The 20609-nt window shown below is 47.5% G+C and overlaps 1 protein-coding gene across 2 annotated transcripts; it reads left to right on the forward strand.

Annotated features, from left to right (window-relative positions):
* Positions 1–2133: 2133 nt before the first annotated feature.
* LOC115080766 (uncharacterized protein ZSWIM9-like) lies at positions 2134–16628 on the forward strand. Of its 2 annotated transcripts, none has more exons than XM_029585164.1 (4): positions 2134–2284; positions 5858–6040; positions 13557–13812; positions 15134–16628. In XM_029585164.1, the coding sequence occupies exons 3-4, from the start codon at positions 13565–13567 to the stop codon at positions 16500–16502; spliced, it is 1617 nt and encodes a 538-aa protein (XP_029441024.1). In that variant the 5' UTR covers positions 2134–2284; positions 5858–6040; positions 13557–13564; the 3' UTR covers positions 16503–16628. The 2 variants fall into 2 exon arrangements, with proteins under 2 accessions (XP_029441024.1, XP_029441025.1); XM_029585165.1 differs by lacking the exon at positions 2134–2284 and adding an exon at positions 2295–2353.
* The last annotated feature ends 3981 nt before the right edge of the window (positions 16629–20609 follow it).

The raw sequence follows: 20609 nt of genomic DNA on the forward strand, positions 1-20609 counted from the left end.
TCACATCAGGACACACTAGGGAGGTAAAGTTTCCAGATGAAATAAAGGACTGCTTCATGGCGCAACTGGTCCAGGAACGACGACAGGGGGTGCTATCTTACACCTAAGCAGAATACAGGAATTTGGTGCAATGGGTAACAGCTATGGGGCCACTTTGCAACAATGATCATAATGCGATCACATTTGACTTAATAATTGGAGGGAGTACATTAAAGAAAACTTCTGCACTAGCATTTAACTTTCAGGTTTTTTAAAATTCAATTTATTTGATATATATTCTGCCTTTCAGAGCAGATTACATTCAGGTAAAGAAGGTATTTCCCTATCCCCAAAGGACTTACAATCCAAGGTGGTCTTTTATCAGCCGTGATATTTTACCACTGCAGGAGCAAAATATCACAGTGGCTTTGCAGTGTTATTTTTATCGCAGAAACAAACCCACGATAAAAAAAAAATAGTGCTGCGAAAAGGAAAAAAGCATGATGGCGGCCCTCTTCACCCACAGCCACTATTCTGTTAAAAGGCCACGTGGCCTGAAAACACCCCAGAGTGAAAAAAAATCACCTTCCCTGGGAGATCTGGGAAGACCCCTGCTGCCTCTAGCGGCGGCCCAGCAGCCACAACAATCAAAACCACAAATGTAAAGTCGTGCAGAGACACCTGCCCTATTCCCAAACATCTCCCCCTTGCCATAAACATCACCCCGTTCCGAACCGCCCCTCACCCGACTTCCAGAGATGAAATCCCTGGTTCCTAGTGGCTCCCACACCCTACCCCACCCCACCTTATATACGGGCCGATACAGTACCCGCCATTGGACGCACATTTTCAACGCGCGTTACCCCTTATTCAGCAAGGGGCCGAAAACACGCATCCAATCCCCCGAACCTAATAGCGCCCGCAACATGCAAATGCATTTTGATGGCCCTACTAGGTATTCCCGTGCGATTCAGAAAACAAAATGTGCAGCCAAGCCACACATTTTGCTTTCAGAAATTAGCGCCTACCTTAATTTCTTCGGGCACCCTCCGACTTAATATCATGGTGATATTAAGTCGGAGGTCCAGAAGGGTAAAAAAAGAAAAAAAATTTGAAGTCAGCCGACGGCTGTCGGGTCGAAAACCGGACGTTCAATTTTGCCGGCGTCCGGTTTCCGAGCCCGTGGCTACCAGCGGGCTCGGAAACCGGACGCCGGCAAAATTGAGCGTCGGCTGTCAAATCCGCTGACAGCCGCCGCTCCGGTCCAAAAGGTGGCGCTAGGGACGCGCTAGTGTCCCTAGCGCCACCTTTTGCCCGTTTTTACCGCCGGGCCTCATTTAAACACAGAATCGCCCGCTCTCCCGCGTTTTTACTGTATCAGCCCGATAAGAAAACTTCCCTGGTGTCTGGTGAGGCCCCCTCCTTCGTAAGGGGCAAAGGCCAGTCGGCATCATTTTGTAAAATAACGTCGACCGACCCAGAGGTAGGGGGGGCCCCATTATACAGTTTCCTTTCCCGGTTGCTGTTTTTCAGGGTAAACCAGACAATTGTGAATTTACGACAATGACCACAAGACATCAGTTGATTTAAAAGTGCCATTTTACTGAGGTTACACTAACACACTTAGCTTAAAACCAGACCCGGAGCCTATTCTTTATGACATGGACCCAGAGGTCAAGCTCGTTTGTTTCTTAGTTTCCAATTCAAGTTCTACAAACCCGGCGGAGAAACACGACAGCCTTCCTCCTGGGCAGGCCCACCCCTTAGGCCGACATTTATCTTTCGGCATGCTCGGTTCAGACTCGGGCATTGGGAGGTAGCCTCGCTTGTGCGCATGCTCAGTGCAGACGCTCCCATTGATCGACTCCTCCCCCAACCTAGCGATTGGTCATGCTCGGCGCAGAGCTAGGCAGCGTGCGCATGCTCACCGTCGATCTGGGCGTCAGGGGCCCAAGCTCCCGTTTGGGCATGCTCAGTGCAGAGCTGGGCAGCGTGCGCATGCTCAGCGCTAATCTGGGCGTCAGGGGCACACGCTCCCTTTTGGGCATGCTCAGTGCAGAGCTGGGCAGCGTGCGCATGCTCAGTGTTAATCTGAGCGTCCGGGGGGGGGGGAGCAAAAATTAAAAAAAAAGCCTGGCGTTTGAGCATGCTCAGTGCAGATCTAGAACTCGTGGGCATGTTCAGTGACAGTTCTCGGGTTCCAAAGCACTGTGGGATTGCCTGCGCATGCGCAATAGGCTCTGTACATGGAGGGGGACAGAGCGTAGAAAGTTGAGTTATCCCTGCAGCTTTTGGGGGGGTGTAGGTGAGTGTAACTTTGTCTTCCTTTCTCTCTGCCTAAAATGTGTAGCAGTATGCTGTTGGACGGATTGGGGTAGGTTTGAGTAGGGGCTTCCTTTAACGGGGGAATGGAGCTGTGGATATGTTTAGTGCTGAATGCATGGTGGGGGGAGCAATAGATCTTTCTGTTCAGCGCACGTTATCTTTGATCCATGTCTGTTTGTACACTTTTGGGGGGTGTCTCTTTGGAACCGTTCCTCTGTCAGTTGTTTTGTCTCCTTTTCCTGTACAGTTTTTGTCCTCGCCTTTATTTCCAGAATTCCCCAGTATTTTACTTGTCTATATTTTTGCCTCATGCCAGGAAGCTGCAGGTTTATAGCTCGGTGCAGGGATGGAGCATAGGCCCATTGGCACAGTGACGTTTTAATATCCCTGTCAAACCCCCACGCCCCATCCCTTTACTGAGCTGTAGCTAACTTGCAATCTCATGCCTAGCTAACTCTGTATTTTGATTTTAAATAGCTGTTTTAAAACCACTCAAATTTAAATGGTTAACCATTGAAATGATAGCTGCACTTGAGCTGCTTGCAGCTGGGGAAAGAGAGAAAAGCCAATCTGCTTCTCCTGCCCACACATGCCCATGTGCTCCCTATGCTGGTCTGTAAGTTGCCCAGCCTGCTCCATATAAGAACATTTCTAACTCACATTCGAAGTGTCCAATGTATTATTTCTGGAATGGTATTTTCAATTATTTGGGGGAAAAAACCTCCACTGTCAAAAGAACACTACTCATAACAATGAATTTTTAAACAAAAAAATTTTTTAAGGAGGAAATGGAATGTTTCATAACTCTACAATGCATTACTGGCTTGTAATGCTCTGTATCCAGGTTTAATCACGAACTTTCCACCTCCAACCTTATAGATGATTTTTATGTGAATATCAAAGTGCGCTGAAACTTTTTTTTTTTTAAAAATTGTGGACAACAGTGGTAGGTTAAAGTGATGAAGTGTAATGCTTGTTGTACCACCTGATAACAATAACACAGACTTATACTCAAAGAAGGTTTAAAGTCCACCCGACAAGGCCTTGTTTCTGACCATGATAGGTCTTTCTTCAGGGGATGTAAATTAATATACTAAATCGTCGGAATTACTTATCTTAAAGATGTTGCTGTGTGACCACTCGCTTGTTGCTCGAAACCTCCAAGGCTTTCTGTGCCTGTCCGGAGCTGTGCAATGCTGTGAATCTCTAAAGCTTTCCGTCCTCTCTGGGAACTGTTGAATCAGCGAATGCTTCAGGTGGATAAACATGAAACGATGTTTAAAGTGCTCTAATCTCCACAAAATAATTTCTTTAAGATTATCACGAGCTAGAAAGCTTCGCTTTATTCCATTGTAATATATCTGTTGCTCTCAGAAACGCTCAGTGCTGTAACGGGCTTGAATGGGGGAAAAAACCTTCCCCTTATATTCAAAAATCAGCCTATCGATTTTCAGACGTGACCTGACGTAATAGCGTGAAATTAAATCAACACACTCCAGTCCAGATCTTCGTTGAGCCCCTGTGGAGCCTGAATAAAGCGAAGCTTTCTAGCTCGTGATAGTCTTAAAGAAATTATTTTGTGGAGATTAGAGCACTTTAAACATTGTTTCATGTTTATCCGCCTGAAGCATTCGCTGATTCAACAGTTCCCAGAGAGGACGGAAAGCTTTAGAGATGCACAGCATTGCACAGCTCCGGACAGGCACGGAAAGCCTTGGAGGTTTCGAGCAACAAGCGAGTGGTCACAGCAACATCTTTAAGATAAGTAATTCCGACGATTTAGTATATTAATTTACATCCCCTGAAGAAAGACCTATCATGGTCAGAAACAAGGCCTTGTCGGGTGGACTTTAAACCTTCTTTGAGTATAAGTCGGTGTTATTGTTATCAGGTGGTACAACAAGCATTACACTTCATCACTTTAACCTACCACTGTTGTCCACAATTTTAAAAAAAAAAAAAGTTTCAGCGCACTTTGATATTCACATAAAAATCATCTATAAGGTTGGAGGTGGAAAGTTCATGATTAAACCTGGATACAGAGCATTACAAGCCAGTAATGCATTGTAGAGTTATGAAACATTCCATTTCCTCCTTAAAAAAATTTTTTGTTTAAAAATTCATTGTTATGAGTAGTGTTCTTTTGATAGTGGAGGTTTTTTCCCCCAAATAATTGAAAATACCATTCCAGAAATAATACATTGGACACTTCGAATGTGAGTTAGAATTGATATTGATATATAAGTGTCTTTTATAAAATACCATCCAGGTGCAGAGTTTCTTGGTTTGTTGCACATAAGAACATGCCATACTGGGTCAGACCAAGGGTCCATCAAGCCCACCATCCTGTTTCCAACAGTGGCCAATCCAAGCCATAAGAACCTGGCAAGTACCCAAAAACTAAGTCTATTCCATGTTACCGTTGCTAGTAATAGCAATGGCTATTTTCGAAGTCAACTTAATTAATAGCAGGTAATGGACTTCTCCTCCAAGAACTTATCCAATCCTTTTTTAAACACAGCTATATTAACTGCACTAACCACATCCTCTGGTAACAAATTCCAGAGCTTAATTGTGCGTTGAGTGAAAAAGAACTTTCTCCGATTAGTTTTAAATGTGCCCCATGCTAACTTTATGGAGTGCCCCCTAGTCTTTCTATTATCCGAAAGAGTAAATAACTGATTCACATCTACCCGATTTGCACAGCATGCCCAAGCTCCTTGCAGTAGCGCTGAAAATGTTCAATGAAGACCAAACAGTGCATCTTGACTTACTATTTAATATTTTACATCCCTAATTTACATAGAAATGATGGCAGAAAAGGACCAAATGGTCCATCGAGTCTGCCCAGCAAGCTTATGCTAGCATGAGGGGGTGGCATCTGCCATGGCATACAAGTTACCCCCGTACTTTAAAGTCAGGGCTGTTGTTGGTTGCTGTCTGAGTTCAATTCCCTGTTATCTCTTGCCATTGAAGCAGAGAGCAATGTTGGAGTTACATCACAAGTTTAAGGCTTATTGATTAAGGGTAGTAACAGTCGCATCAGCAAGTTACCCCCCATGCTTGTTTTCCCAGACTCTAAAATTCAGTGTCCTTGTTGGTTGCTGTCTGAAACTAATTCCCCTTTTCCTCTTTTCCCCCCCCTGCCATTAAAGCAGAGAGCAATAGTGAGTTGCCTCAACATTACGAAGGCTTATTGGTTAAAGGTAGTAACCACCACTCCAGCAAGTTACTCACCATGCGTTCTTTCCCTTGTTTCCATCCTCTAGCCTTTAGGGATCCACAGTGTTTATCCCATGCCCCTTTGAAATGTTTCACAGTTTCTGTTTTCACCACCTCCTCCAGAAGGGCATTCCAGGCCTCCACCACTCTCTCCGTGCTCTCTTCACTAGACCTGATTAAGGGAGCAGAGTTCTCAAAGTTAATCATAGATGCACAGAGGTAATGCCAGTAAAAAGGCTGTCTGCAGTTTGTTCATTAGCCCTTCTTTCTCCACAACGCTCCACTGACATGCATGAATTTATATCTTTGCAATGTGCTCTCTCTCATGTAGTCGGGTGTCCTGTCTCCTGTGATGCATGGAGAAGAGATTTGCTGTGTCCTTTCCTGCATCTGTCTCCCTGTAGCACCCAGTCTTAGCACCTGGACTGCTCCCTGAGGAAGACTGCGAGCTGTGATCCCTTTTGATTGGAACAATGTGAGAATTATCCAGAGATGATCTTTTGAGACCACACAGGTATCTCTCTCTTTGACAATATCTGCAATGCATTAGTGCCTCTTCACATTATCTGGATAGGTTTAATTGGTCATCAGAGTGAACCTTTTGATCATATGTCATGTATGTTTTCTTCTGTTCATCCGTCCGTGGGTATTGCAAAGGACTGACGCTGGGCTTTTCTTTTTCCCCTTTAAGTCAGTGAACCCACAAGCATACAAACAAAACGTAAAACAATTTTCATGCCCAGCCTGTGGCCCTGTCTGTCTTTTAAGCGCGGTTCTTGTGTTATATTTTCCTACAAATACACTTCCCAGACATGTTTTAAATATGTATTTCTGAGATATCTGAAGTCAGTTTTAAACTCGTTTGCAGTTATCTGGTGAGCCGACTGTGTTGGAACTGTAATTACTGGTGTTTTTCCATACTAAGCACCCTTCCAAGTTCTCACCATTGCTCTCAGAAATCCAAAAGTGCCAGGGAATCATCCATGCTCGCTGGCCCAACTCGGAATGTGGTGTTTACAAGTCCACCGCTAGATTTATCCTCTGTATAGTTTCTTTATTGTATGATCAGTGCATGTTTTTATACTGTCTCGACCCTGAAGAAAACTGGATTCTTTGCAAGGTACGATAAAACGTATCCAGTCAACATCAAAATTAGCTATAGATGACGGCTTGCATGACCACATAGACACATGTGCAGTGTTGAAAACTCATGCAGTGTCATTTTTTGGATTTTTTTTTTCAAAGAGATGAAGCAGCTGAGCCTCGGATGGGAATCTCTCATAGAAGCAGAGACCATGAGGGTAGATAGATCATACGGACCATCCAGTTTGCCCAAGCAACATCTCCTGCTCAGCTTCCTGGTCCCTTCCTCTCCCTCAGAGATCCCCTGTGCTTGCCCCATGCTCTCTTGAATTCTGATACTGTCCTTGTTTCCACCACCTCCACCTGAAGGCTGCTCCATACATACCCCACCCTGTCTGAAAATAAATACTTCCTTGGATTTACTCCTCGGTCCGCCTCCTGTGCATGTATTCCCGAGATGTAAACCTCTCTCACATCTTCCCTTTCCTCCAGAGTATACATGTTTAGATCTTTAGGTCTCTCCCCTTATGCCGTTTGATGAAGACTGCTGAACATTTTAGTGGCTGCCCTTTGGACAGACTCTGTCCAGTTTATATCCTTTTTGAAGGTGCGGTCTCCGGAACTGTACGCGGTACTCCAAATGAGGGGCAATATCTGCTGAACATTCCTCTCCCTGTGCACCTAAGCTTCCTTCTGGCTTTTGCATCAGCTTATTCACAGTACCTGTTTGGCCACCTTAACATCTTCAGCTATGATCACCCCTTAATCCTATTTTGTGCACAGAACTTCACCCCTAATATTGTACCAGTCACATGGGGGTTTTTTTGCAGCCCAAACGCGTGGCCCTGCATTTTTTTTTTTTAAAGCATTAAATCTTAGATGCTACACTCTAGACCATTCAAACTTTACTATATCCCTTCTCATGTTTTCCAGTTCTTCCAAGGTTCTGACTTGTTTACATACTTTGGTATTTCCTAGCATGTAGACAGATGGCCTCAGGACTCATGGTTAATGCTCCCCTGCCAGCAGATGGAGACAGAGCAAGCTGACGTCACAGTATATATAACCCTGCAGTGACCCCAGCTTGCCAGTATTCTCCGTCTCCAGCAGATGGTGGACGTGCATCTCCCTATGGGGATTGCTTCGAGCTTTTTGGAAAGAGAAATTTGAAATCTAAATTAAGGAAAAGAGCCCCGATCTCCTGCGGTGATACCTAAAGGTCCCTCCCCCAGTTGAAAATTCCTGAGGTGATTTCCGCCATCCCTCAGAGGTGTGCCTTTGTCTGGTAGCTGGTTTTGCTGGCGTGGACTTAGCTGCTTAAACGGCTGAAAGGCATCAGGTGCAGAAGCCGAGCACAGCGGTGACGGCCTATGCCCTCTCCTCCCGCAACCATCTCTGTGCTCAGCCAGGTAAGGCTGAGCTCTGGTAAGTTACAAAAAAAACCCAGAGACTTACCGAGAGGTTTTACTGTGCCGGGCTTCTTTTCCCTCTCGGGCTCCGAGCTCGGCGTGCTGTTCCAGCGTTCGTCCCGCTCCGTGGGAGGTCGAGGGACGTGGGCAGCCTGGCAGGTTGAGCAGCCTCGTTAGGCTAGGCCCCGTTCTAAGGCTTTTTCATCTCGCTGTGTGTGCATCTCGCTGTGCATCCAGTTGTGCGCCCAGTTTTTCAGCGCACTGTACAGCCTTGGATGTTGAGCGCCCACATTAAGTGCCGCCTAGTGGCCACGCACTTCCGGCAGCGCTCAAGTGGCACTCTGCGCTTGAGCTTTTTTTTGTGCACTCTCGTTTTGGTCACTTGGGTGAGTGCCTAGGTGTGCGTGCATAATTTTTGGGCGCCTAGTTGAGCACGTGTATATATATAAAAAAAAAAAAGGCATAAAGCAACTAGATTCACACCTCTGGCGGCCGCTCAGTGCATTGTCGGCCATGATAGCGTCTGTGCCTCAGAAGCCTGAGCGTCTTATCTTCACGCTGCCTGTTCTTTTCAGTGTCTCCCCTGGAGTGCCCGCTGCTTGGAGGCTCAGAGAGCCTTGTCGTCCTCTGCTTTTGGCTAAGCCTGCTTCTTCCCAGCCGGATGTGGTCTGGTTGAAGACGTCTCAGGTGGGGTGCCTGACCTTGGCCCTCCCACTAACTGTTCCTCAGCAAGGGAAGGCGGTTCAGTAAGTAGTCCTCAGATGCTTCTCGGTCTGGATGCTTCTGCCTTTTTTTCAACGCCACAGTGCCCCTTGGGTGGCATCAGGTCCTCGGGATGGCCCCCCCCCCCCCCCCCGGATTGGAGCCGTATAGAGCTCCTGGGGCAGATTCGCCCCTTTTGAATGCAACTTGGGTGGCTCTGAAAAGAGCCTTTGGGTTTGTGGTTATATCAGCTGCCCGGTTTCTTGAAGCCTCCTCTTACTTGCTCTTGGCCGCTATGGTGAAATCCTAGTTTATTTTCCTTGCGAAAGCCTCTTGGTTTTTTTCCCCCCCTCTGGAGGTCATTCAAGAATTGATTGAGCTTGAATGCGGTGCCCCAGAGGCTAATTTCAAAGGAGGCTGGGTTTTGGAAGGCCCGTACCCTCTGGATTCAGTGGCGAGAGAGCGCTGCCTTTAATCCGAAGGAAGATGCACTTGGGTGTGCAGTCTCCAAGCGGACCACTATTCTCGAGGAAGGAGGAAAGGCCTTGACGGAGGATCATGTTAGCAAGATTGGGACTATCCTTGAGCAGGTGTTTGAAGCTGTGGCAGTGACCTTGCATCCCTTCATCATGTTGTTCCTTAGTGGCTCACTCTTGTTTGCTTTTCTCCCAGGAGGTTGCTGACTCTGGCGTGAATCCTAGCACTGTTATGGTACCAGCTGCTGCCTTTTTGGCTGATGCGGGCTGTGCCTTGGTCCGCACCTTGTCCAGAGGGATGACTTTGATTGTGGTGGCCAGGCGCCAGTTATGAACATAAGAACATAAGAAAATGCCATACTGGGTCAGACCAAGGGTCCATCAAGCCCAGCATCCTGTTTCCAACAGTGGCCAATCCAGGCCATAAGAACCTGGCAAGTACCCAAAAACTAAGTCTATTCCATGTAACCATTGCTAATGGCAGTGGCTATTCTCTAAGTGAACTTAATAGCAGGTAATGGACTTCTCCTCCAAGAACTTATCCAATCCTTTTTTAAACACAGCTATACCAACTGCACGAACCACATTCTCTGGCAACAAATTCCAGAGTTTAATTGTGCGTTGAGTAAAAAAGAACTTTCTCCGATTAGTTTTAAATGTGCCCCATGCTAACTTCATGGAGTGTCCCCTAGTCCTTCTACTATCCGAAAGAGTAAATAACCGATTCACATCTACCCGTTCTAGACCTCTCATGATTTTAAACACCTCTATCATACCCCCCCTCAGTCGTCTCTTCTCCAAGCTGAAAAGTCCTAACCTCTTTAGTCTTTCCTCATAGGGGAGTTGTTCCATTCCCCTTATCATTTTGGTAGCCCTTCTCTGTACCTTCTCCATCGCAATTATATCTTTTTTGAGATGCGGCGACCAGAATTGTACACAGTATTCAAGGTGCGGTCTCACCATGGAGCAATACAGAGGCATTATGACATTTTCCGTTTTATTCATCATTCCTTTTCTAATAATTCCCAACATTCTGGATGAGAAATTGGTCGGCCAATGCGACCTTCAAGGCTAATCTCACCAAAATGCCTTTTTACGGCTCGCTCTTGTTTGACGAGTTGGAAAACCTGGCCAGTAAGTGGAGCGTATCTCCAGTTCCTCGTTTGCCGGAGGATAAGAGTCAAGCGCAGCGCCTCCTCATCATGAGCGTTCGTGCTGCAGGATCCAGGCGTTTGCAATAGACCAGGCTCAGGTTATGGTCCCTCCCGTACCTCCCAGTGAAGGCTTGCTGACCCACCTTCAGGAACAAGAGAGAGGGGACATCTCTCTCTCTTTTGTCCGAGGTGGGTCGAGATCACATCAGACCGGTGGGTCCTGGAGGTGATGCACGAAGGGTATGCACTGGACTTTTCACAGTATTCCTCGGGACGTGGTCTTCGTGTCCCCTTGCCACTCCCTGAAGAAGAAGCAGGCAATGGAGTTAACACGTCAAAGGCTCCTCATACTGAGGGCTGTGGTTCTCAAGGAAGTATGGGGCGATTATTCCATTTATTTTGTTGTGCTCCAAGAAGGAGGGCTCCTTTCGTCCCATCCTGGATCTCAAGAGGGTCACCTGGTGTGAGGAGCGTGGTGGTTCCTCGTTCAGTTATTATCCCACTCATTCTGGAATTTTTGCAGGATGGATTGAATCAAGGATAAGCCCTTAATTTCTTGAAGGTGCAAGTTGCGGCTCTTACCTGTTTCAGGGGCCAGGTGAATGGTGGTTCATTGTCGTCTCACCTTGATGTGATTCTTTTTTTTTTTTGAAGGGAGTGAAGCATTTTGGGCCTCCTTTGAGGTTACCAGTTCCCTTGTGGAGCCTTGTCTTGGTGCTGGATTATTTGGCGGGCCCTATGTTCCAACCGCTGCGTAGCCTTTCCTTGCAGTTGTTGCCCTTGAAGACGGTGTTCCTGGTGGCTATATGTTCAGTGCGTCGGATTTCTGAACTGTAGGCCTTGTCTTGCCGGGAGCCGTTCCTTTCGGGTGACTCCAGGGGGCGTTACAGCTGTGTACTGTTCCATCCTTCTTGCCCAAGGTGGTCTCGGACTTGCCAGGTTCTTATGGCCTGGATTGGCCACTGTTGGAAACAGGATGCTGGGCTTGATGGGACCCTTGGTCTGACCCAGTATGGCAATTTCTTATGTTCTTATGTCCCTCTCCTTGCCGTCCCTGGATAAGGTCAGGAATGCGGAGGAGTATCGCCTCTTGCACTCCTGGGATGTCAAGCGACTTGTCGTGTGGCATCTAGAGGTCTCTGGGTCTTTTCAAAACACTGATCGCCTGTTTGTTCTCAATGGCGGGAGTAAGCAGGGCACTCCGGCTTCACGGGCTACATAGCTTGCTGGATTAAGGAGGTAGTCATGGCCGCGTATGTGGATGCTGATAAGCCGTTGTCTACTCGGATTAGGGCTCAGGCAGCGTCATGGGCAGAAGTTAATCTGTCTCCCATCAATATCTGCCGAGCTGCGACGTGGTCCTCCTTACCCACTTTTTCCAGGTTTTATCGTCTGGATGTGCAGGCCCAGGAGGATCCAGCCTTTGCACGTGCGGTGTTGACTGGACCGCAGGCAGCCTCCCATCCTACTCGGGAGTAGCTTTGGTACATCCCAGTGGTCCTGAGTCCATCTGTCTACACACTAAGAAATGGAGAAATTATTTACCTGATAATTTCGTTTTCCTTAGTGTAGACAGGCTCAGCTTCTCACCCTCGGCTGCCACATGAGTGTGTCAATAGACCTCCTGTGGGGCTCTGGGTCCCAAGGGATTACTGGTAAGTGTTCATCCAGTCCGTAGCTTGGGGCTCCTAGAATCTTCTGTGAGTTCAGTGTTTATGGTTGGTTGAGTACACCTGTTTTAATCCAAGTTTTTTGCTAGTCTGTCCACAGTTGCTTTTGAAGAGAATACTGGCAGGCTGGGGTCACTGCAGGGTTATGTATACTGTAACGTCAGTTTGCTCTGTCGCCATCTGCTGGCAGGGGAGCATAAACCCACTGGTCCTGAGTCCGTCTGTGTACACTAAGGAAAATGACATTATGAGATAAGTACTTTTCTCCATTATCCACCAAAAGGCAAACCTTTCCAGATAGCTCTTTTGCTTACAAAAATGTAAAATGGAATTGGACCGAGGATTGATCCCTGTAGCACACCACTGATCATTCCTCTTTCCACAGAGTGTATTCACTTTACCCCCCCCCCCCCCCCCCCATCCTTCATTACCTCCCACTGAATCAATGAATAACCCAGTGGGTCGCTTTAGGGGCCCATACCTAGAGCACTCAGCTTGTTTATAAGTGGTCTAGGTGTAAATGTGTCAAAGGCCTTCCCGAAATCTAACTATGGTATGCCTGGCGCACTCCTCTGGTCACCCAGTAAAAGAAACGGCTCAGATTTGTCTGGCGAGACCTCCCTCTGGTGAGACCATGCTGTCTGAAATCCCATATTCCAGTGGATTCCAGAAACTGCACTCTCCTCCTTATCGGTAGCGATGCCGTTTTTTTTTAATGAAGGTCAGACTAACCGGCCTGTGGCTCTCGCACTCCTCCTGAGAGAGGAACCCCCTCCAGTCCTTGGGAACTGCTCCTGCCTCAGACGTGTGGGAAAAGGTCAAACGGCGGAGCTGCCTGAACGTCACACGGTCGGACGTGCCCCATTCCCTTTTAGCATTTTTTTAGTTTTGCTAGCTCCTCGTGAGCATAGTTTTTTTTTTTTTTGTTTGAGGCTTACTTTTATTTGTGGCAAGTTTCCGCAGCCCGACTCCAGTGCACAGAAATATTATTAAGAACGTTCTCCTCCTCAGTCTCTACATATTCCCCCCTCTTCAGCTTGGAGTCTTAAACTCTCATGTTGTAATGTCCTCCTTTCACTAATATCTAAAAGAAGTCACCTGCTGTTTTATCATCTCAGCTATTTTTTTTTCCCTTCCATTTGCTCCTGCTCTCTTGCTTTTCCGGATATTGTTGCCTGCCTCTTTCTCCTATCTTAGAGTTCATGAACACTCACTTGATTTCCTTTTGTTTTCAACCACTTAAAAAAAAAAACCCAGTAGCCTCTCTTCCCTCTATTTCCTTTTCTAACAAAAAGAACATCTCCTTTTAGTTCCCTTGGCTTATGCCATCCACTTCATGTCTCCTCCCCATTTTAGTTTGGTTTTTTTTCTGCCGTTCAGGGCCCTCACTTCTGAACGAGCCCCCCCCCCCCCCCCCCCCCCATACGTCCGTTCTGTTACCAGTTGCCCAAGCAGTTCTTCCTGCAGAGTGTCCAGGACGTCCCGTCCCCCCCCCGTCCCCTGCATCGGTGACCGGTCTCTTGTCTTTCTTCACAGGGGCAGGCATGGAGGAGCTGGGCCTGGGGCAGGAGTTCCACACCTGGCGGCAGTTCAGTACCTTTTTTGACAACTGGTGCGAGAAGCACAAGGCCCTCTTTATCATCGCCAGCCTGAAGCCCCTCACCTCTTTCCGGCAGACCCCCGTGCACTACATCACCAACCTCTCCAAGACCCTGCGCTTCCGCTTCGTGCGGCTGATCTGCAAACACAGCGGCACCTACGTGGGGCAGAGCACGGTGCGCAGGAACCAGCAGTAAGTCACCGGGGGCGCCCCCGCGGGCTGCTCCTTCACAGTCCTTCCCAAGGGCCTTTTGCCATGCGATTTGTTTTGTTGTTGTCGCTAAAACCCAGGCCTGGCATCTATTTGTAGATCAGTGACTCCACCAAATTATCGAGAGGAAATTAGCGAGCAGCAGACTCTCATCTTTTTTTTTTTTTAAAGGTTGAATGAGGATAACGTGCCAGCAGAGTTTGTTTCAATGAGAGAAAAATGTTCTGTGCCACTGCATTAGTGGAGATAAACTTATAAGTGCTGGAGCATATATTTAAATCCTCTCCTAGCACCGAACTCTTGTGTGTGTGATCTCGGACGAGTCACTAGCTCCCTGTGCCTCGGTTCTTTTCTTTTGGCCACTGCTCCATTTTTCTTCCAGCTCAACTGAAAATGGGGCCAGGATCTCGCACCATGAGCCTTAGAATACAAGATTTGCCTTACTGGCTCGGACCAAAGGGCCATCACGCTCAATATCCCGTTTCCAACAGAGGCCACGCCAACTAGCTAGGGATTTTTTTCCCCCCTGGTTTTAACACGCCCTGCCCTCTGCTGTTCCTAATCTGGTCATTGTTGCATCCGTTCTGAGGCCAGGGCTCCTTCCAGACTTCCCGGATCATGGGCTGTAAATCTGGCCACCAGGTAAGCCGCCCTTAATGATCTCGACTCCCCACGCCTGCAGCATCCCCGCCAACACAGGATGAGGGAGGCCTAGTCCAGGGATTGAACTGGAGACTCTTTGCAGGGCTGGCAGCAGCCAACCGCGCCTCAGGTCTAGTCTGTCTTTTATTTTTTTTGTCAGAGATTTTCCTGCATTCTGGGTTTACCAACTGAATGCTAAAGAAGTTATTGCATTCTCTGCTCTGTATCGGCAGCTTTTGGGATCACCTTTGGTGGAATTGTATGGGGTTTTTTGTTTTTTTAAAGTAATTTTTCCTTTGTCTTCACGGGGGGGACTGTGAAAAACTGAAATCTGCCATTTTATTATGACGTTCTGTAATAGTGCTTTCTTTGCTTGATTTAAGCATTTTGGAGCTCATTTTGGATTTGTCCATTTTTTCATGCTTCCACTCTCCCTAAGCCAGTTCAGTTAATGTTTGCCTAACCTCCTTATAAAAGCCTCCAAGGATGGAGATTTTACCACCTCTCTAGATAACTTGTTCCTGTGTTTAATTACAGTTGAAGTTCAACCTAATTTGTCATCACTCCTGAGTTAAACCTACTGCTACTTGTCTTGGGCCCAGCAGAGATGGAGAACCATTAACAACTCTCTCTTCTTTATTTTCATTTTTTGTTATTTCAGACGGGAGAAGATTGACTGTCTGGCCTCAATCACTCTACGGCTTGGTCCCAAGAAAGACCGTCTGGTGGTCATTGAGGCAAACTTGGAGCACAACCATAAGCTGTCGGAGACAGAGTTCTCCCGCTACTTTAAGAGGCAACTGCTAGAGGCCAGCCTCGGTCTGCCCATTCGCATTACCAACAGTGTCTCCAAGCGCTTCCTGGCGCCTGATGTGGTCTGGAACCTCGAAGACTACAGCAAGGCCAAGGACCAGGGCATGTGTGAGCTGCTACGGGAGTTTGACGACCTCTTCAAGAGCGACCCTGGGGCTAAAGTCAAGCTGGTGTTCCAAGAAGATGTGGCAGTCCTCAACAGCATCTTCTTGTCCACGTCCCACATGAGAAACCTGGTCCAGCGCTTCCCCCGGCTGCTGTACATGGACAAAGTGTGCTGTGTCACTGAGGAATTTGAACTGTACACCGTGCTCTGCCAAGATGCCAATGGCCGGGGCCGGGAGTGTGCCTACTGCATAGCAAGGAAGGGAACGCCGGACTTGGTTGTCTTCATTGTGGCTTCCTTGGTCCAAAGCGTCCCTGCCATCAAATTCAAAGTCAAGTGCATCACGGTGGGCTCCAGCATCACTGATGTGGACTCTGTGGAGGAGGTTCTACCATGCAGCCGAGTGCAGATCTGTAGGACCCAAGTTCTAGAGACCCTCTTCAGGAGAGCAGAAGAGCTCGGGATACCAAAACTTGAGAAAATAAAGAACTTGCTGCACAACATGGCCTACTCAGATTCCCCCAAGATCTACAGCCAGTACCTGAGTGATCTGGAGGATGTGTGCCCGTTGGACTTCCTCCAGTGCTATCTGGAGACCTGGCATCAGAACAAGGGTACCTGGGTGGAGTGCTGGGCATTTGAGAGGAAAAGGGACTGCCCATTTTTGGATCATATGAATTGTCACATCCAGAAGCTGAATTCCACCCTGGCTTGGCCCTTGACCCTGCCTACATGTGTGCATGGCCTGCTTGATCTTCAGGCATTGAAGGTTGAGTTAGCCTTTTGGAACAAGGAGAAGGTATCCACACTGTACCATTCAGTCTGCTCCCCCGAGGCAGCCAGCCTTATCGAGGAAGAGATGAATCTGGCCAAGCACGGGATATATGACCTCAAGGAGAAGGAAGGAGGCTTCCTGCTGGATGGTGGCATCTGCTCTTTCGAGGTCAACCGAGATGTGACTTCATGCACTTGCTCTATCCACGCTTCCAGCTTACTGCCTTGCCGGCATCTGTTCTCCGCTCGCCTCTGGACTGGGCAGCCTCTTTTTGATGCTGGTTTGATAGAAATTGAATCCTGCTCAAAAAACTCAGACAGCCCAGTGAGTTCCTAACTAACTTTCAAGCAGTTAGACCCTAATATCAATAGTGTGTTTTGTGTTTTTTTTTAAGGCATGACAGCCTGTGTAGAAAAACGTGTTCTTCTTGACCTTGAATTACATGCTTCCCCACACATCTGATTTCATCTTTTGGGGCCTGTGCTTTATAGGTCACGGTTTTTTTTTTCCCTTATGCCTCACGATTCATGGCGACTACTGGGTTTGTATTTAAGGGGCCTCCATTAGGATGGAAAACAGGATGCTTGTAGCACTCGTGGTGCTCGGTCCTTTCACGGTGTAAGGGTGTTTCTCTCCCTTTGCTGGGCCTACCATGACACTGTTGAACTGCAGTTGGTTGTGACTGCACAGAAGTGTCGCATTGTGTGGGAGAGGTCCACGCCATTTGCACGTGAGGGCCTGGATCGGCGACATTACATAACCAGTACATAGGCTTATTAGCACCCACTCCAGTTTGGATACAGCCACACATCACTGCAGTACTTTAAAAATCTCAAATTTAACGTTAAGAGGCTCTAAGGGATTATAAGATGAGGTGGTCTTGGGGTAGGGAGAAGCCCGAATTTGAATGCAAAGTAGTTCCTCCTTGTCAAATACATTACCGGTCTTACACGGATGCATGTACTCTTAAATATGGACTCGATTGTGATCACATCAGTCGTTCTGCTTATTCCCTTTGACTCTTCTTTATTCCTCTAACCCTGGGAGTCGGTTTCTATCGTTTTTGTATTTATCTAGCCAGCAAGAGTCTCTCTTAAATGTCATGGTGTTTACTCGCAGCTCTTCTAAGGTCCAAAAACACATCAGAAAGCTATAAAAATGTCTTGACATGCAGATGGAAGTGTTGAAAAAGAAAAACAAGAAGCCTTTAAAAAAAATAAATCACAAAATGAAATGCCTTCTTTCTTAGTGTCCAGTCAGATCAATCCTGAACAAGTGGGTTATGCATTACTGCCAGCAAATGGAGATGAAGTAAATTGATGTCACAGTACATATACCCCGGCAGTGACATCAGCCTGCCACTGTTCTCCGTCTCCAGCAGATGGTGGACGTGCATCTCCCCACTGGGGATTGCTTCATTTTAAAATTTAAAGGAAAATTAAGGATATTACATTCGCCCCACTCTCCTGCACTGATACCAAATGGTCCCTCCCCCAGTTGAGAATTGCTGAGGTGACTTCCATGGTCCGTCAGACATGTGCCTTTGTCCAGTAGCTGGTTTTGCCAGCATGGACTTAGCTGCTTGAGCCGTGAAAGGCTGCTACTGAAAGGCAGTGGGTGCAGGAAGCCAAGCGCAGCGGTGACGGCACATGTCCTCTCCCCCCCCCCCGTAGCCGGAGAGACCCTATCTGTGTTCAGCCAGGTAAGTTTAAAAAAAAAAAAAAAAAAAAAAAAAAGATAAGATACTTAGCAGGAGGTTTTTTGTTGTACAGAGTTTCCTCCTCCCCCAGTCTCTGTGCTCAGTGCCGCGGTCCGACGTTCATTCGGCTCCTTGGGAGGTTGAGGTACATGGACAGCCTGGTGGGCTGAGCAGCCTCCTTAGGTTAGGCCCCACTCTGAGGCTTTTTGCTGTGCGCCATATGGTAGGCCGCAACGGCTTTTCGCGCTAAGACTGTCCTCTACAGGATTCTCGGTCCGGTGTGTGCATCTCGCTGTGCGTCCGGTTTTTGGGAACAGTGGGGCCTTGTAGACTGTGTGCCCAACGTTAAGTGGGTAAAGACAACTCAGGTGGGGCACCTGATCTTGGAATTCCCCTAACTGGTTCCTCAGCAGGGGAAGGTAGCTCAGTGAGTACTCCTCAGGTCCCTCCCGGTCTGGATGCTGCTTCTTTTTTTCAAGGGTAGAATTTTCCCAGGGATTTCAGTCCTTTCTTCAGGCGCAGTTCTCTGCCCTGTCCTATGCTCCTGGAGCAGAGGCGCAGGGGGAAAACCTTGCCTGGATGTCTTGTTGGGTGCGGGAGTACTCCTGGAGTGGCAGCAGGTCTTCTGAATGGAGATCTGGACAGCCCGGATACTTACGCCAAACCTGCCTCTCTCTTGAGGATGGTGAAAATCCCCTGGATTAGAACCATATGGAACTATGTTGCAGTGCTTTCATAGAGATGAACTGCCGGCTCTGATTTCCCAGACCTTGAAAATTGCTTTGGAGTTCCTGGGGCAGATTCAGTGTCTGAGCCAAAACGAAATCCCATTTGGGTTTCCTTGCGTGTAAAGCCTCTTGTTTTTCCCTGTGATGGAGGCCATTCAAGAAATAATTGATCTTGAGTGGGGCGTCCCAGAAGCTATTTTCAAAGGGGGGGGGTGTCCCATTTTGGAAGACCTGTACCCTCTGGATCCAGTGGTAAGATAGCGCTTATGTTTTTCCCAAGGTGGAAATACACTTATGTGTGCAGTCTCTATTGCCAGGGAAGGAGAAGCAACCTTGAAGGATGCTCATGCTAAAAAGATTGAGGCCATCCTTAAGCGAGCATTTGAAGCAGCGGCAATGACTTGCAGATAACTTCTTGTTGTTCCCTGATGGCTCGCTCTTGTTTGCTTCTCTCCCAGGAGGTTGATGACTCTGGGGTAAACTCCAGGGCAGTTATGGAACCACTTGCTGCCTTCTTGGCAGAGGAGGTGGGCTGTGATTTGGTCCACACTTCAGCCAGAGGGCTGGCTTCGATAGTAGTGGCCAGGCATCAGTTATAGTTGAGAAATTGTTCGGCTGATGCAACCTCCAAATTAGCCTCACCAAATTGCGCCTTAATGGCTCGCTTTTGTTTGTTGCCAGAGGATGTTTCTAACAGAAGCCAAACCAGGCCACAAGAACCTGGCAATTACCCAAACACTAAGAAGATCCCATGCTACTGATGCTAGTAATAGCAGTGGCTATTCCCTAAGTAAACTTGATTAATAGCTGTTAATGGACTTCTCCTCCAAGAACTTATCCAAACCTTTTTTGAACCCAGCTACACTAACTGCACTAACCACATCCTCTGGCAACAAATGCTAGAGCTTTATTGTGCGTTGAGTGAAAAAGAATTTTCTCCGATTAGTCTTAAATGTGCTACTTGCTAACTTCATGGAATGCCCCCTAGTCTTTCTATTATTCGAAAGTGTAAATAACCGATTCACATCTACTTGTTCAAGTTTCTCATGATCTTAAAGACCTCTATCATATCCCCGCTCAGCTGTCTCTTCTCGAAGCTGAACAGCCCTAACCTCTTTAGCCTTTCCTCATAGGGGAGCTGTTCCATCCCCTTTATCATTTTGGTTGCCCTTCACTGTACCTTCTCATCTGACTCAGGATCACTGGATTCTCCCATTCCTGGACCTGTTGGTGACTTTGTGCACTGCATAAGTTTTTTGCAATTCTTTAGCCGCAGAAGAGATCTGAGGTCATTGGGGATCAATGCCCTAGTGCAGGAGTGGCCAGAAGGCAGGCTGCTGTATTTCTTTTCTCCATGGCCCATGTTGGGCAGATTGATTTGAAGGATCAAATGCCAGAGAGGGATGGTGCTCTTGGTTGCTCCAGATTGGCCCAGGAGACAGTGGCATGCAGATCTGCGGAGGCTCCTGCTGGATTCGCCTCTTTGACGTCTGGCACACAGGAACCTGTTGCAGCAGGGGCCTGTCCTTCACGAAGATCCGACTCGATTTTGTCTTGACAGCAGGAGACTCTCTTGCTGAAACGTGGATATTCTGCGGCAGTGATCTCCGCCTTGCTAAGAGCTGGAAAATTCTCCACTTTCTTGGCCTATGTGCGGATTTGGAGAGTGCTTGAGGCCTGGTTTGAGGATTGCGGTACTCTTCCTTGTTCGGTCAAGATACTGTTCATGTTGGAATTTTTTGCAGGATGGCTTGAATAAAGGCTTGGTCCTTTATTCCTTAAGGGTTCAAGTAACTACTCTCACCTGTTTTAGGGGTCCGGTCAATGGTGGATCCTTGTCGTTTTCTGAAAGGGGTGGAACATCTTCGTCCTTTGCGTTTCCTGTGCCCCTATGGAGTCTCAATTTGGCTTTGGATTTTTTGGTAGGTCCTGCATTTCGACCACTATGTATTCTGTCCTTACGGTTTCTGACCTTGACAAATGTTCCTTGTGGCAAAGTTTTCCGTACTTAGGGTT

Source organism: Rhinatrema bivittatum, chromosome 19, assembly GCF_901001135.1.
Source record: "Rhinatrema bivittatum chromosome 19, aRhiBiv1.1, whole genome shotgun sequence".
Lineage (NCBI taxonomy): Eukaryota > Metazoa > Chordata > Amphibia > Gymnophiona > Rhinatrematidae > Rhinatrema > Rhinatrema bivittatum.